This window comes from Neolamprologus multifasciatus, chromosome 1 (assembly GCF_963576455.1).
Source record: "Neolamprologus multifasciatus chromosome 1, fNeoMul1.2, whole genome shotgun sequence".
Lineage (NCBI taxonomy): Eukaryota > Metazoa > Chordata > Actinopteri > Cichliformes > Cichlidae > Neolamprologus > Neolamprologus multifasciatus.
In genome coordinates this window covers 29,050,694-29,069,447 of record NC_140439.1, presented here as the reverse complement: position 1 = coordinate 29,069,447, position 18,754 = coordinate 29,050,694, and the positions used below count along the sequence as shown (strand labels likewise).

Here is an 18,754-nt window from a genome sequence, read left to right as displayed (position 1 = left end):
GAAATGCAAAAACCTTCTCACCCCGCAGAGGTCCAAGGGATCTTTCAGGAATGTTGACGCTATTTTCTGGAGAACTGATAGGTCAGTAGGCGGTTACCATGGCAATATACCATGGTAACTATAGGTCAGCATACTAGAATACCAATGAAAAAAGGATTTAAAACACTTATAAAACTTATAAAAAGATCAAATCAGAAATTCAAAACTTTGGACAATAGAAATTAACTCAAATATATTAATTAACAATGCAGGACAGTAAGCACCAATCAAAACCAGAAACGGTGACAAAAATTAGACAATTAAAAAAAAAAGACTTATTTGCAATGTAACACTGTCTGTGTCCACAGAATCTTTTCTTTCTTCTTTTTTTGCACTCACTGCTTTCTATACAAATCATGTAAAGTTCAGCACTGACAGCAGTGAAAATACAGAGTGGTACAAGAGTAATTTTCTACTATTTCTAGAGACCACAGTGACATGATTGTTGCTGCACTTTCTTTCTTTCCTCCTTGTATTGAGGATCTTCACTGTCTTAGTTTAGCATATTAGCATGTTATGTTAATATTTGCTCATTAGCAGTAAATGTAAAGTACCGTTGAAATTAGAGTCTGAGAAGTGGGAAGAAGTAGTGGCACAAACACTGTAAAACTTCAGACTTGTTTACATGTCGTGTTAATTAGTAAACTTTCGAGATGTACCATCACATTGAACCAGAGGTGCAGGTTTCTTCAGTATTTATCCTTGCCTTTTCTAGTGTGCTAGTGAATGAAAAGAAAAATACTGTCATGTTTGCCTTTTTTTCCCTTGAATAGAGTGCTGTGATATTTTGCTTAGTATTAATATGACCTTCTGAGTTCAGAATTAATTTTGCCATTAGCAAGCAGAGCAAGTTTCTTCTGGCTGCCTAGCCTCAGTAACTACCCCTCACAGCCCTGAGCAGTTCTCCCTCAAGCGTTAATGTCATTAGAGTTATTCATTTGACTCCTTCTTTATTCTGATTGAATTATTTAGCCTTTCTGTGAACACCCAAGTCTAATACCATGTGATTTTAATAAGCTGAGAGGTGAAGGAGAGTCTTTGAGTGAAGAGGGACAGTGGCTTTTATTCTCTACTGCCTCTCTCATGAATGTTTCAGAGATCTGTGCAGCCAGGAGCAGGGTCAGCCATCCCGCAACTAGCGAGACTTAATAGCTCAGCTTTAGCCAAAGGGCCTGAGTAAAGGATAGCAGAGTCGAGAGACTGTAGTATGCATGCATGTATTGCAGTGACAAGAGCACAACTTGAGGCCACCCTTGGTCTTACTGCTTCTCGTCATCGTCTGCACACCTGGTTGATCCAGGTGGACATAGTAGGCGGTGAGCTTGTGAAGTCAAGCTAATGGCTCTGTCTTCAGCGATAGCTCTCTAAGCAATCCAGACAGCCAGCTTTGTTTTGCCATCTGGCTCCAATTGCGCTGACAAAGGCAGAGGTTCTTGCATAAGACAAAGGAGCTGAAATGAGGCCCACTTTAATAAACCCAGGATGATGGGGAGCCACGTTTGTGTGTTATCTTAATGAGCTGTCCAAAGGAAAGCGCGCCTCCCCTTTCAAAGCCAGCCTGATTGGAACAATAACCAGCGATAACTAGAGACCTGGACTCATTCATTTGCAGTGGGATAGAATCCCTTTGTTGCCTTTACAGCAGAGGCAAATAATGTTTAACAAACAGTGGAGCTCAAATTCTGGATGTATTTCTAGGGGCTAAAGCCAGCAGCAACCTTTTCACACACAAACACACAGTCAGAAGCAAAGGAACACACCCGCAGCACACAGACAGAAGCAGTGGTTTACACCAGTGCCCATTCACATGCAGATACGTGCAGTGCATACAGTTCTAGCTGCCTTCATCCCTTACCTCCGCTCAGAAATGTGTTCAGTAATCTGAGCATGATGTGCTATTTAGAGAAGGCCGCAGTCATGCAAGTGCAACTCCTGTCAGAACCTGACTTCAGTTTGTGTGCACTACCCTGTCTCCATAAGCCTGGACTCCAAGGAGTCAGGCCTTAGCAACAAGGCCCTGAAAGAGAGTGCCAGTCAGTGACCCAGTTCTTTCACGGACAAAGAATCATTGGAAAATAACAATTTGACATACTCCTTTAAAAGGAAGCAGAATTTGAAAAAGGGTTTTATTGACCCCTTTTAACTGAGGCAAGGTTCTGTGAAGGTGTAAGGTTAGGGAATAGCAAGCCCTGTAAAGGTGATGACAGAGGGAAGTCCCACCATCTTTTCTCACTCACTCTTCTCTTAGCAACTTTGTGCCAAGACCACCACTGAAAGAAGAATGACAGTTACTGAACTCATGTTAAAGATTCACTTTGTCACCTTAGATATTGTGATAATTTGAAACAGCTGACTGACTAAGGCTTCAAGATGGTGACTCCAAACAGAAACAAGGACAGCCACGCTTTATGGATTACCTTAACGTCTTGTCTATTGAGTAAGCAAGTCGTTTTTAATCAATCTTAATTTGCAATGTAAAAAATTAGATAATAAGCAGTAATATTTTTTTTGATTGGTTGTTTTTTTGGGGCGGATAAAAAAAAAAAAAATCAGGTTTTCTTATTTGTTTGATGATGTTCGGTTGAGCTGCTTTCTGTGATATTAACCGACCAGCAAACTTAGCAAGACACCAACAAGAGGTTTAGTGGAAGGCTAGTTGCAAGAAAATCTTGATGTTAACAAAAATAAATATTTTAGGTGTTTTCTGAGATATGGGCTTTTCAATGTTTTATGAAGAAGTAAAAGATCTGATGGGCCTCAGTAGTTTTGCCAGTGTGTGTATTGTGATACAATAATTGTAATGGTCTAAATCAATAAGCCCAAACCAGAACTGCATATTGCGGTGTGGGGGGGGGGGGGGGGGGGGGGGGCTTTTGGAATTGACTTCTTGGACTACATGGTATTACAAGTCGAAGCCTTATTTAAAAGTTGCACACAGTTTCCTTATAACATAACCCACTTTGACAGACCTGCAGGCCGCTAACATACCATTTCACATTGCTGCAGTTCAGATTGAGAAGGCCTTGGAAGGTAGCCTCAGGCAGCTCTGCTTGACAAGCCCTCCCTTTTCATTGGCACCAGAATCTCCACCACTGAGCTCTCCCAACGGTCACACATTACTGAGTAAAGATATGTAAATAGAACATTCATGTTGCCTTCATTATTAGATGTGGGTCACTGAATGTCTTCAAGAGCGCTAATTAAAAGAGCTCCCTGCACACCACTGCTTAGTAGTTGCACACAATTATACAAGTACTGCATTCATGTTCTTTGCTGTTTCAGCAACATACAGTAACCTACATGTTTACAGTTGTGTTTTCAGCCAGGGTAAACCCTAAGGGGTTAAAGGCCAAGTAACACTGATTCGATGATAATAGAATTATAAGCCTCACACCACATGAATCATGTAGTCCTCACATCACATATAATCTTCTAATTATATACAAATGGTTGCATTATTTCCTGTATGCTTACTCATTATTTAATATATTCAGTACACGTAAGTTGAAAAATCAGCATTTACAAAAGTGAATTGCAAGTTGTTTGAGTTTAGAAATTCATCAAGAATGTGTTTCACAACAAACAACTTCTGCGGTGTCTTAGAGGTTATCTGTTGGTCTGTAAGGAAAAGGCCACCTGAACATTGTCAGAAGAGTAAGAAAGAACAGGTCCTAAATCATTTGGAATAATGAGCGTTGTCACAGTTAATAAAAGCAGCCAAACTGCTCACCGTTGTGCATCACAAAAACAGATCCCTAGTTCCACGGCTTAGATAAATGTAACAGTACATGTAAGTAAGAGTTTATGTTTGGGGTTTTTTGTGAAAGAATAAGACTGCTTTAGGAGTGACAGCAATCTTCTTCTTTTTTTCTGGGATGAATCCCCCTGTACAAGTGCCATTTGCATCCTCCTGCCATACCCACCCACCTTATACCAATCCCTCTTCTGTCATGTAATCTGCGTTCTTCTGACAGCACAGCCAAGACCCAGTGGGAGAGTGCCTATCCATCTCACTACCCCAATCTGCCTCCCCTGTTTGGTTCCACATGAGCACTCAGCTGCTGTGACTAATTAAATAAAGCGCTGTGCCCTCTGCTTCCTGTTAGCCATGGCAAGGTTGGTGCACAAAGATGGAGCAGAGGGGTGCTACTGAAGAAGGGAACAGGATAACAACTACTAAGCCTATGATAATGCTTTGGTCTATAAGACAATGGACAAGAAAGTAACTAAAGTGACCACTGTACAGTTGTCATACAGTTGTTTCATATTTTGAGCAGAATTGTTAACTGTTTCCTTCTCTTACCTTCAGGAATGATATCACTGAAAAGCTAAGGTCGAGCGAATAAAGGTGAGTATATGTGTCTTTAAGTAGATCTGGTTTTTTTATGTGTTGCTCAGTTGTCGCACTTTTTTTTTCTCCTTATCACAATTGTCTGGTAGTCTTGCTCAGTAGTAATGCTCTGGAGGATACGGGTAAGTGCAGCTGTAATGAGGCTAGGATGCATTAATTCAGCAAAAAGTCTGGAATATGACAAGTCTTGACATTTTGATTTTTGGAATCACAGGGTCACTGATTGATGTGATGAATCTATTTAATTTCATCTGCCATGCAGACAGATTTCCTGGACTCCTTAAAACCACAGTGAAAGTCTTAATAATGGTAAACAATTAAGCTGTGAGCTATGCAGGGTCTCTTCCTTTTTGATGTCATCTGAAACATGTACTCAGTGTCATCATTATAAAGCATTTAAACTGCTAGCTACACCCTGAACATAGCTATAACAGACTGCACTGATTTCTTTTTAAATCAGAGCCTTAAGGTTAATAAGACAATTTTAAAATGTTGATGCTTTCTTTATAGATATTTGGATAATCTAGAATGTAATGTGTTTAGAAGAGTGCACCCAGTGTTGCAGGATAAAAGAAGCTTCTTTTCTTACAAACCCAAACTAACCACATCTACTTTAATCAGCATACAGTGGACACTCTTTGTCACCATTAAAGATACACATGATCACTAGTCACTTTCTCTGTTTTTCAAGTGTTGGCACTTTGGCCGACACTTGTTGTCTTTTAAATGTGCTATACAAATAAAGCTGACTTGACTTGACTTGGGATTGGTAGATCTGACAACATTAGTGTATTTACAGAAAATGAAGAATCAGTAAAAAGGCACAGGATTCATGATATACTAAGTACAGCAGGGCTCGTGAGAATTTAGTCTTCACATTAGAAAATAGATTTCATCCATAATATGAAAATTAAAAGTCTAAAAATAAAGTGCAACAATTTATCCCCAAGTAGCAATATAAAATAAAACATTTATAGCATAGAATAATAAACAGTTGTGTTTCAATTTCTTAAAGCTTATATAAAAGAAATAAACTAGAAGTTTATTAAGTGATGCATAACCAAAAGCCACTATTTATGCAAGGAAGAGGAGAAAAGGCTTTCAGCACCATGGACAGCAACACTTTTACCCCCAAATGAAGACAAGGCAGATGGGTGAAGATCTGCATATCTTGGTATTGCTTTCTGAATGGAATTGCTTCCTTAATAGTGGTGATGTACTTGGCCAGTCTGAACTGTGGTCTCTTGTGAATTAGTGAATGACTCAGATATACCCCTCTGGAAAAGGCAAGAGTTGGTGAACATAAAAGCAGAGTAGTGAACTAGATTATTGAGGGGATTCTCCCTGGAGAGCGTGTGGAGAATTGTTACATAACTGTCAAGGGAATATTGTGACCATACTGAGAGGAACCTCATCAGTACAGACGCATTATACAGAGTCACAAAGAAGTGGCCCAATAAGTAAACAGAAAACTCACGGAGTTCTCTGGCTGTCTGTATGATATCCATATTGTCTGGAATGCAGGAAACTGCCTTTTTTACTTTCTTTTTTTGTTTTTGTTTTTTGCTGCATTGTAGATACATTCCCCTCTGAGCTTCTAGCTGGGCTGTCCTCCCTGTTTTAGCTGCCATTCTCCAACCCAAAAGATGCTCTCTGGATATTTATACTTTTGGACTGAATCCATTCATGTTCTCTATCTAGCCTGAGGGACTTTGGCAGTTGTTTGTCATCTGGGTATTATCACAAGGGTATTGTTCTTGTATATCTTTTTCCTTAGTACTTGAATTGCAGTGTTTAAATTGCTGGGTAACTGGGCACTTCTCTATATGGCTATATTAGCCTTCTCCCCCCGAACCCAGCACATGGCCAGAAAAGCCCAGGACCTTAGAGCTATTTTGGGAAAGCTTCAGTACTGTAACCAACAAAGGACAGAAGTTGTTATCAGGAAAAAATATATTTTTGTCTTCAAAGCTTTCTTTTGTAAGCGAAAAGATATATTTTCCCCTTTGGTTTGACATAGATCTTTTGATATTAGGTGCTGATATGTTGGGAGACATTTTAGAAGGTAGTCCATTCATTTTGATTTGACAAATACTGAAGTATTTTGTCACTGAGGTGCTGGAGAGATAAGAGTCTGTCTTTTGCCAGAAAATGAAACACAGCTTGTTTTATTTAGAATACTTTACTGATACTTTTGCTGCTGTCAGAGTATTCCACAATAAGTTTGCCGTTATCTACAATTCAAGTTCTAATGCATTTAATTGTTATCCAGGTCTGTATGTGTGTACAGATTTGCATACATACAGACCTCTGTACAGATACAGTATGCACATGGACCTCGAGCAGTTATATTAGCAATAAAGAGATCGGTATGAAAGGTTAACAATCCTGTCCTGCATTAAGTGTATATAATTGTTCAGTACAGACACACTGAAGTATTGGGTGAAAAACCAGCAGGCGTAGGGATAGGATGCAATATAATTTAAATATGATAATGGCTAATTTTCAAACCATCTCCACAAGATGACATTCACAGTGTTGTACTCTGTTGTACTCATAAAAGTGTGACAAACAGTTGGCGGGATGTTTTCTAAGCTATCCCACCATCTGACAAGCCGTTTCAGTGGAGTTTGTTGGCTCGTTTACTTACTACTATCACACATTAGCAAAGTGTAGATCACAATGTTCTTCGCTGGGCCTCTAGCTCGTACTTTAATAACCAGCAGTTTGGTGTCGATTGTGTGAATACTTTTATTATAAAGCCGGAGAGTTACAGCTTGTTTTTATTATACCCTGATTGGTCATTGCCATAAAGCAGCAGCACCATGCAGAGTGAGTAGAAGATGATGGAGGGTGCAGAAAGTAATTTCCTGTAACTAGCCAAAATAAAGTCTGGCCAGAAGGAGTCAAAGAGAGGACATTTGTCATTACTGTAGCATCTACTGACTTTCATCAAGACTGTTATTGCAAGGTAATATCCTGCAAACCTCTAGACCTCCCCACTGCTGAATCATCCTGGATCAATTATTCTAATATTTGTGTGGCAGCTTTGCTATCGATTAATGCATTTATGCAGAGTGCAGCATATTCTATTTAATAAAGCGAGGCTCTGGATTTAATTAAGTCGTTTTCGAGTCAGGGGGCACTTTGTTTTCATAAACCTTTGCCTTACATGTGTTCATTTGTGACTTTTATTTATCAACTCAAACTTTTATTGTTTTATTTCTAGCAGCAACACACACAGACTGTAGAGATAATTACTATCTGTAGAACACTCAATATTTTGTAGAGTGTAAACACTGTAAATATAAGGTGCTGATCATTATGGTAACTTATTGGTCCTTGAAAATTACAGAAGCTGTTTTCTGTTAATAAAAGTTCAATTCTGTATGTAGGATATTTTCAGCATTGAAAGGTGTCAGATACAATTGATGGGGAACAACAGTTCTTTCTTTAAAGTGAGATTTAAAAGAGAGGTTTTTTCATTTATTCCCCCAACAAGGAGCTCCTTAAAGTTATTAAACATTTAACAAAATCTCCTTCTTGTCCACAGAACACCGTGAGTCCAGTTTTTCATAATTGTCATTTTAGTTTAAAATCCCCCTTTTGTATTTCTGCCTATGGAAGGATATTCACTGAATAATGGTGCTCCCAGCAAAGCTTCGAGGAAAAAGTTGAACATCGATGCATTGTTCTTAGAGAGTTGGAGTTAATGTATCACATCGTACAATGGACTCGTCTGACATAAAAGAGCAAATATCTTAGAAGTAACGTTATCTAGAGAAACCTTAGAGCTTCCCAGGTGAAATTCTACATTTCATTGCTTGCTCTCTCTGTTCAAAATTTGAAATGATATTTAAAGTCTTTTATTCTTTGTGCATGTTAAGGGGGGATGAGCACTGGTACTGCGCAGAACCTTGGCCTAGCCAGAGATAGCTGCAAATGAGATGAGAATAAATATTCAAAGGGAGACATGAAGGGAATAAAGAAAACTCAGTGAAATAAGGAGCAGCACGGACGATCCCGGTCATCTACCTGAGGACTTTCGATGAATTCCAATGAGAGTGCAGATTACATTTTTTAAAGATAGGCCCTATAGGTGCAATTAGTACTACATAATGGCCCTTTTGCAGCTCCTTCGGCGGAGTTGTGGAATATTGATTTAATTCACCCCTATATATTCACTTAAACTCTGCACTGTCATGCGAATAATACATCTCATTGTTGTATTTCTATGCTGTAGTAGCTCCGGCTTGGCTCTATCGTGGATTTTTAACTACATACTGTGCTGCAAATAGGGAGTTCTTTTTCAAAGATATGAGAAGATGAAAAGGGGGGAGATGTGGTGAAATTTGAAAACAGAAAACTAGCCTGAGTGTATTTTAAAAGCTAGCTGCAGCCAGGTGTACTCTAGAAGATGGGATGTGAGTTCTCTGATGTTGTGGTTTTTGGAGCAAGGAGTAGTAAAGGGCAAGGGGAGCCAGAGAGGAGGTTCTTGAATTCCGTGTTGTACGTGGCAGGTGAAGCCCAGCAGACACTGATCATGTCAGACAGGACACTTACATTGGACTCACTCCAGGGAGGTGTGGGGTATCTTGAAGTAGAGTTTGACTCACTATTCCAGTATCTCTGATCTCTGCATTATTTATGCTTTTGTCTCAGCCATTTATCAGCATTTTTATACCTCGCAGCCTCATTCTACAGTACATCTCCTGTGATGGAGTAGGTTGCAGCGATGATAGCCTCTGAGGGAAGCCAATAACTGAATATAGTAGCTCATATTGATATCAGAAAACTGTGGAATGGACAAGTGTGCTGCGTAGCAATCTCTGCATGCTGTTGAAAACCTTGGCAAACATCCATCCACATCAAAATAGTGCTGTGAAAAATAAAAAATAAAATAAAAGACAAGAAGGAAAATGCTGTGCTGGCTTCGCTCTCTTACCTTTATATTAATTTTTAGGAGATGAAACTGGTAATATGTGAGCTATGGTAGGAGTTGCACAGCAACTGAATCACTGATCAATGACAGCTAATGAACACGGCAGGAGTTCTGCTCTGTTTGCCACTCGACAGAGAGCTGCCTTCTCCAGAGAGTTACTTCTCTACTGTTTTTGCCAGGAAAGCACAGGAGCCTTCATTGAAACCAACTGCCTCTGGGCTCAATTAACTACCATAGATTACTCATAATGCAGATGAAAGACTGCATACGGCAGCGTGTTGATGTTGGAAAAACGTGCGAACACAAAGTGGATGCATTCGTGGATACAGACCAAATGGACACTGATTGTGAGATATGGGATCGATGCATAGATTATAAAAAAGCCTCCACACAAATAGCAGCAACAATAACAACAAAGTTATTATGCTGATAATGATAATAGACACTGTTGTGTGCACATGTTTGTATCTTGTGAGATTATTTTATTAGGCTCTGTGCACTACGGTAAGGACAGAATGACTAAAACTCAATTATAATAAGCTATAGCATCGGTTAATATTCCTCACTATTTCACATTGAGTTCAGTTCATATCAAGCAACATTGGCTGGCACCTACCTTTCATACATAAATTACTCATCACTTGTAAAAACTGGTATTTTTAAATGGATCCCAGCGTATTGTTTATGATGCTGCTGGTTATCAAAGTGAATATGTTAAGCGCTAGAGAATTTACAGATGGCATAAACCTAAACACTGAACAAACCCCCCACTGTGAAGGGAATATGTTAACCATATTGCTCGGAGAGATGGCGAGATGACTTTCACGAATAGCTTTCAGAAGTGTGCACATTATTGTGAAACTACAGGAGAAATCGCATGATTAGACAGCGGAAGCTTAAACATGCACGTCCCGGCAGGCTAACTGCTTCAGTAATGCAGAAGAGTAGTTAATGAGATAAGAAGGACCATGATCAAATGCGAAGAGCAAGCTATTCAGAATCAAGTGCACAGAAGAGATGTTGTTGAAATGCACTTGTTAACACGGTTGTAAGAATGTTCTAGATTTTTTTCTTCTTCTAATGGAACCATTAATTCTTTTACTATCGCATCCAGCATAGTAGTGCATGAGTAAATATTCAATCTGTCAGTCAGTTAGAAGTGATCATTTTGCTCTTATCCTCAGAAATGACCTGTGTGTTCAGACCATTGTTTATCACGTACAGGCTTTTTTATTGCTTGTTTTTTTAAGCAATTACTCGATTACCCGTGTCATTTCCATCCTTCCACTTAACAGTCTGTGACACAGCCAGCAAAACAGTGCAGGAACGCACCGGCGTATAAGTAATTGTGCATCAGGCAGCAATGGATTGTTGCTATAAAATGAGTACCAAACTATTTTTACACATCACAAAACACTTTTATTCTACGTTAATAAAAGTCATTTAAAGAGCCAAAAAGATACCCAGAAACCTACTGAAATGGGAAATATGAATCTTCCATGAAAACATTTGGAATTGACCTTTATGCACAACTGTAATGGACTAAAGTGTGCAATGAAATGGAGCTGAATCTAAAATCTTTGACGTAAACATGTCACAGCCCTTTAGCTGTCTCTCAGCTCGCGTCAGTTCAGCTTGTAAGGTGACAGTCACCTTCATGCTGCATCAGGGAACAAATGAATCACAACACAGGTAAGAGACTCTTGGCATGTCATCCTGTATGACACTGAATACTCCTCAAAGTTAACATACTGAGAATACAAGTGGTTAGGGTAAATGATCGACTTGCCTGTTGAGGTAGCCAGCGTCCCAGTGTGCGCCCAGAATAAACTAGGGCAGTTTCTTTACCCCTTTTTGTACCTTTCTCCTGGTACTGAGTCACCTCACCTTTGGGGCTTACCACAGGAGTCTCTTCAAATGATCCTTTAGACTGAAGTGAAGAATCAAGATTAATGCACTTCCACGTCTTGCCCAGGCTCTGGGGGGAAAAGTCTTATAATTAACACCAGGGGGGCTGCAGACTGCTTTTGGAAAGAGGTTAAGGGTGGGGTACCGCAACCATAGGAAAAAGAGCTGATAAAGGTGTACGATTTTTAGAGTGTGATATATGCTGCTGCTTTGGAACAACAGTGTGGTAACAGAATGACCTGTCAGACACCTCACTCTGGCTTATTGTTATTGGGATAAAGTGGAAAAGCCCATAGCAAGAGCTGCTGCATTACTCCATCATTCATAGTGATCATTGTTATATGTTCTGATCTATTGAATTATCTCTGCACGGGACCAGGGCCCTCCTCCCCCTTAAATCCCAGCACAGGCCTGTGCCCGCAACTCTTTTTAACACAGTTTCCAGTTAAGTAACTGTCTGCGCCAATTTCCAGAGAATATGACACATATGTAATCCTTTATCGCTTATTGTTTTTCTTGACAAGAACCAGAGGTGAAGATTGATAGCATTCTTTCATCTGTAAGTATGAAGCTATGGCCAGCTTGCTTCCCAGTTCTTCTAGAGCCCACTTTAGAGCACTTATATTTAAAGTATGGGTTTTGTGCAGGTCTACCAAAGACAACATAAGGTGTTAATAGATGCTAGTAGGCAGGTTTTGTTACTGCCACTCTTTCTTTCCGACCCTTTTTTTTTCTTATTTTCTTGTCTTATAAGGTGCTCTAATGCAGGACTTACAGTATTTAGTAATTATTTTTAAATTAAGAATAGAACTTTTTAATGTTAATGGTGCTTCTTTTTAGTTCAGACAGGGCCACATTCATAAGCCCAACCATGTAGCTTGCTTTATAAGTCCTTTATTCCTCCTGCTCTGTGCTCACCTCATCACACTACATTGCCCAGATACACTGAAACTCATCTCCTTCCTCCTCATTGTACATATTGTATTTCTTTCATTCAAATGGTTTAAATGTGGGTCTTCTCAGCCTGGCTGGGGGGCTTCTTTGCCTCCCTACTGCTGTGTGCCCAGCCTGGAGGCTGCGGTCTGTGCAGATGGCTCCCTGTGATAGTGTTTCCTCACCTGGCTCATGTGTGCCCAGCCCAATTTTACTCTTTAAGTGTGTGTGGGGTGGGGTGGGGGGGAGGAATGTGTATGTATGTATCCATGATCGTTTATGTTAATGACAGTGTGGGGAGAGTTGGAGGGCAGGGTGGGGTGGGCTGCTTTTAACCATGTAAAGCACTTTGTGCTACATTTCTGTATGAAAAGTGCTTTATAAATAAAGATTGATTGATTGAAATCTCAGTCTCTGGGATGTGATCTCAGGGACAGTCAATGACAATGTATGTCATTCTAAAATAAATGGTGAAATCTGACTTAAGAGTTCTGCCTCAAGTAATGCTTATGTCACTACCTCTACAACTTATTTTTAAAAGAAGGTGCTGCAAAAAAACAAGAGGGAGGTAATAAAACACTTAACTTTTTTAGTACCTTATTTAGAGTCACATTCCTCATACTTTACTTGAAGGCAGTGCATTTACATGCATGGTTAAGCCTAATAATAACAGCCTTTTGTGGGTCTTCCCACACTGATGATAGTAACTGCTATTTAAATATATTTCACAGCATACAGTTTTTGTCCTGCCGTAACCCTGGCATCATCATTACATTATAAGCTTCTAGGGTGTCTACTTAAAAATAAATATAAATGTACTTTTAAAGGCAGAGATGTCTAACCTATCATAATTATTCATTCTTGTGCAAAGAAAGCGTCATGATGTGTTTATCATCCGGTAACATCTTTTAAGTATCACCAATGTTTAGCTGCTTCCTCATTATTCCAAATTTGTCTCCAAGGTTATTCTCAGTGGTTTTCTTCCACAGCGCTATGCCTGATCTTTGTCTTTGATAGATATTCCGATTGTTCTTGTGTTGCTTGTTATTAACTTGAAGTTTCATGTTATTCTTTTAGGGAGAAGTTACCAATGACAAAAATGAAATGGAGCTTATTTTACTGTAAATGAGGAAAGAAATGGGCACAGTGTGGATTTAATCGATCATTAGATTGAACCCCCTCTGCAGCTGTATCATTCAAGTGAATATCCTCCTGTAGCCCCAGTAAATCTGTGGTTCCTGTTGTAAATGAATCTGTCCCTTGCCTTGTGTCACAGGGTTTGGGTTGCAGGAGTGGTGTTGCCTTGCCAGGGCCCCTCTGGATTCTCAGACAGAAGCTGTTAATTAAACATTTAAAGTGGATCTTACTTTTTGATTACGGGTGGACAGCTTGTTATTTTTGTAAGATTCTACATTACTGTGGTGTAGCTGTATATTCACTGAACAAAGGGTGTTTTTATACCACCTCTGAGCTCTGGGCTCAAAAGCTTTGATGACTTTGAAAAACACATCTTAAGAGAATGTGTATGTCTGACTCTAAGGGCAGATTTGAATCAGTTGAAAAATCTGTTGTTCATTTGGTTGATGGATATGTTAGGAAGTCAGATTACACTCTGACAGGGAGCAAATAAAATGGATCTTCTTGTGGCAAGCTTTACAATTTGCAAAGATTCCTATCATTCATAATGACAGTCTCTATAACTGTATCAGTTGTTGCTCTGACATTTTGGAGCTGTTAGCAATACCCTTAGGGCTTTCATTTAGGATTTATCCACATCACACCAGCTGTCATGTGTAAAATATAATAAAAGGATCATAATAAGCATTAATTAGGAGGTAGGAGCAGCTTGCTAACAGGGCTATTTTTGTATTTCCTGTGATGAAATTTATAGTGAGGGCTTCAAACACCACAATACATCTGCTTATTGAGTGCACAGAGTCAAAGCTTTTCAAGTTATATTCTATCTGAAACAAAAGTAGATTCATGACGGGTTTAGACAGCCAAAGTCTTAGTGGTACAGAGAGCACACAAGTCAGATTATTAGACCCTCTCAGAGTACATTCATCTTAGCAGGAAACATAAATGAAAATATCTGTCTTCAATATGTTTATTTAGGAGTCCAGCAGATGTGGCTAAATTGACTATTGGATCTAAAAACTCTAAGTGTGTAGGCAACTATACTGCCTTTAAAAGCTTCAAGTAGAAGAGCGTCATGTGTGACATAATTAAATTCCTCCCAAGTTAATTCATACTGTTTAATGATGCAGGGAGAACAATTTCTTTCGCTGCGCTAGCAGTGGGATGGTCCACGGGGGCCACGAGTAAGGGGAAGTTCAGGAAGACACAGAGAGGAGGATAGAGAGAGGCTTGTAGGTTGTAACAGTGTTGAAAAGACTAATTCTTACTGGTGTAACTGTTTATTTAATAATGTGAAATCCACTTGGGTTCTTTTGACTCTTTCTTTGCAATTTTTAAATTATTACTACCACTAATAATAATAATGACAATAGTGCTTTGAAAATTGTTATTTACTTGGTGTGAAGTTGACTCATCGCTATTCTCATTAGTTATTTCGTTTCTGTGTTCTGCTGTGATCGTCACCTTTTCCACACTGAGCAGGCTGATGCCGATTTTCTTTTTGTGCCTTTTTTCAGGAGTCAGGGCCAGATGGGGGGGAGGAGATGAGTCTGGCGGGTGATCCCACTCCACCTATCCATCAACCTGGAGACTATTTCCAGCATCCCCTACAGAATGTCAAAGCCTCGCTGAGCAGAAGACGAGTCCATCATCTTCTTTCGAAGACTTTCCCTCGAGTTTCCATCAAAACACATAAACACATCATGTGCCATTATTTTCTATTGCCCGTCCTCCCTTTCTGTCGACGGAGGGCCACGCGAGTGAGTGAATGCAGTTGAGTGGGTTGTGTTCTATGCAAAAGAGAAGCTCTATTTGAGAACTACAGGATGTGACAGGATCCTTTCTCTGTCGCTGAGATCACTCTGTATGGGTAGTGATGGGGCATGTGCCAGAGATCTCCTGTCTAATAGGAAGTGAGACACTTAAAGAGATGACCCTGCCTCAGTTGCTATCACTGTCTCTTGGCCAGGGAGAGAACTTGGCGCTCCCATTACTCCTGCACTTGCTAATTAGCGTCTGTCACTGGAGTAACTTGTACCTGTCAGTGTGTGCCGCTCTCCTATGTTCAGTAAGTTGAGGGAATTGAAATTGAATGCCAGCTAAGCTCCAACAAACTGCAAATGGTGCATGGGATACACCCTGATTTCCTCACTGACCTGACTGCCTTGTATGTAAGAATTTTTTTTTTAATGAAGTCAGACTATCACAGCTAGCTTCTACAGCTGGTGTTGAAAGTTTTATCTCGCCCAGGCCAGGGCTTGTGCAGGTTGTTTTATTGCAGTTTTTTTTAAGTACTTAAGTAGATTCCTGTGCAGTACAGGTATGTCCATGTATGAATGTCAAAGCCATCTGTGTGTGATAACTGAATGCCTATTTACATTAAAGAGAGAAGGTGAAACTGGCTGGTCATTGGTAATTATTGGTCCAGTTCCCAGGGCCACTGTGTGTTCGTTCAGGCAGAGCAAGGTCGCGTTTATTACAGACATTTCTTCTCTTCACCCACAGGATTAGCCACGCAGTTCAAATTTGTCCTTCCACTTTTCTATTAGTTGATATGTCTGCCGACTACCCTATTCTACATAATGAGTAAAACATGAATTATGGTCAAAGTAACACAAATATTTCATTTACATGCAGATCAACACTGACATGTTGAATTGTTCCCAGTTAGACGCAGTCCTATTTTGGGCCTAATCCCTCTCTGTTTGCAGATGCTCAGTCATCCCAAACATTTTACTTGTTTTGAATAATGGATTTTCTCTGTGATTGTTTGTTCCTGTCATATATAAAATAGCTACCTTGTATCAAGTCTGACTTGTAGAAGTGTTGCAGAAATACCTTCCCAGCACACCTAACCATACTGATACCCATACGGCAGTCACAGGAACATGCGCACACACACTGTGTCCTTTGCTTAAGCTGGCTGAGACTGTTGACCAAACCCCAGGTTGTGCCCAAATGCGCAGATCTCTCTGTACAGTAGCCCTTGACCTTGCTGTGTGTCCTCATAGCCCAGACACCCGCCTGAAATTAAATTACAGATTAGTGGCTCCAGGCCCAAAGAGGGGTTTATTTGGTTGGCCCTTCAGTGAAGCGCTCATTTTCTCATTCACAAACTGGAAAAGATGTTGTGGGATTTAAGGGAGAAAATTCCAGTCTTGAAGATATTTTCTTTCTTGTGACAGCGAGTGCTGCAGCCAGTGGTCACATAAAATTGAATTGTCTGCAAAGATTTCTAAATCTTACATTATAGGAGGAAGTGACAGAGGCTCAGCTGAACTCTGATGAAGCGTCGTCTCAGTAGGTCATAGTTACTTTTTGACTGTCCTGAATAGGATTAAAAATATATATATATATATATTTTAGGGAAAACAAGAAAGGCAAATGTTACGCTAATTAAAAATTATATATATATATTAATTATTTTAATTAATTAATGTATTTATTTTATTAGAAAACTGCCTCATCTGGCTAAATTAGATGACCGATGCTCTATATTAGCTTTACTTACACAAAACTAATTTTTGTCCCCATCTTCTACTACTTCTAGTACTGTTGCAGTAGTGCTAATATTTATTACAAAAAGATGATAAACCAATGATGCATCACATCAAAATTTAGACTTGTTTGAACTCTTTTTCAATCTAAAGCCAAACTGTGCGACCTAAATCTCTTCTGGTGCATAGACTCATGAATATGACCAATAATAATAATATGGAACCTTTGTCTAGTAAGTAGCATCTGTGATTTCAAGCAAAGCATCCCTGCTCGTGCCAGCTTCTCATTTGGCAGTGCAGTCCAGTTGGCATACTCAGTCATTTTAAAATTCTTTGTACTTGTTTTTTCCTTTGAAATATAATCTTTTTTTAAGAGTTGAACGCTCCCTTTCATCTGTGGTGATGACTACATGTTACAGTTACCATGCTTGGAATACTTCAGAGGTGACACGAGTGTTTATAAAGTCACTCAAACACGAAATGAGGCACACTGATTTAGACGAATTCTGAATTGGGACAAATTCAGCATACTTTTAGATGACCTAACAGTTGCAGGTATTCTACGTTTCTACTTTGTCAATGGCATAGGAGAAACAGCTGAAGTTCTAGTACATAGGGTTTAAATAGTTGTGACACAGGCACACTTCGCACCTTGTATATACTTATATGTTGGCTGTTTGTCAAGTCAAAAAGGAAAAGAAAACTTCACAATGAAAATTCAGTGAAAATGTAAAAATGTTGCTGTCAGTGCAGACAAGATGAAACCGTAACTTATTTAAAATAGTATCTATTTTTCAAAAAGCTCTCCCTCTTTTACTTTCCAGAGCACAGCATGCCTCAGATTGTGGTCCAACCCCACAATATATTTATGTAAGCACTTCTGCTACTCAGCATTTAACTTAATTTGAACATGATGTTCTAGGAAAGTAGTCATTTAAATGGGGACAGCTGTGCTCTTTAAATTTTAGTACATGGTAAATGCTCTTTTGGAAATGTACTTTCTATCCCTTTTGTTTAACAGATTCTTCTGTGTAAGCATCTTTTCATTACAACATGAATAATTTCTGTCACATCTATTAAAGGTAATGAGTCTAATAGGAAGAGGCAAATGGCAAATTCACCCTTTCATAGTTACTGGTGATTTGTATTCCATTTGTGATGAAACACCTGAGGCCAGTGACTCCCAGTCCAAGTACTCTGGATCTAGAGTTTGGCTGATTTCAGTCTAATCATGGACTGATTCACACCAGGGACTGCAAGTGACTGCAATTAAGTTGGCTGTAGTAAAGAAAACCAGCTCCGCAACCAGGATTGAAGACTGCTGTTTAATTGGTTTATTCATGGAACCATGGGACAGGCCACTTCATCACAAGTTATCAAGATGCATGTAAATAATTTGTGCTCTAGCCATCGGTCAGCTACCCAGAATTTAAGCATAGCGTGTAAACGCCTACTAAGAATTCAGCTCACTGCGAGCGTCCTTGCATCATTTTTACGATCTGCTTGGTTTGTTCACCACTTAAGAAGAAAACACTGCCAGCATTTTACACTGTGTTTTATTTCTCCTGAGGAGGTTCAGCAGTGCATTTTGTATGCAGAGGTTGGAGCAAAACATTAAACAGGCAACTGCTGTGGTGTTTTACCAATATGCACTCTTGCAAGCTAAGACCAGCCCTTCAGGAACAAAGCTGCTAATGGCTGTGATGTTTGATGAATTTTTGAGATGGCATTCAAACCATCAGCCTCCATCAAAATCCACAAAAGCAGGCTTAGTATTGTGTCAACTTCTATTAAAAGAGGCTTTGTGTTTATGTTAAATAGTAATCAAAATCGAATACATTACACAACCAGACCAGACCTTGAAAGTACTTGAAGTTAACCTGAGCATAGTGCATAATATATAATGTGTAGTGTAAGTGTAATGTTCTGTCAAAAGGCTCAACATGT

General features: G+C 39.4%; 1 protein-coding gene across 2 annotated transcripts in view; it reads left to right on the top strand.

The window, feature by feature from the left end:
• cd276 (CD276 molecule) overlaps window positions 1-15,708 on the top strand; it is a 65,439-nt gene extending 49,731 nt beyond the window's left edge. For both annotated transcript variants that reach the window (XM_085154954.1, XM_085154946.1), the window contains 2 exons: window positions 4,349-4,387; window positions 14,828-15,708. In XM_085154954.1, the coding sequence (XP_085011080.1) occupies window positions 4,349-4,371 (23 nt within the window). In that variant the 3' untranslated portion in view covers window positions 4,372-4,387; window positions 14,828-15,708. The remainder of the gene's footprint in view (window positions 1-4,348; window positions 4,388-14,827) is intronic.
• Window positions 15,709-18,754: the final 3,046 nt, after the last annotated feature.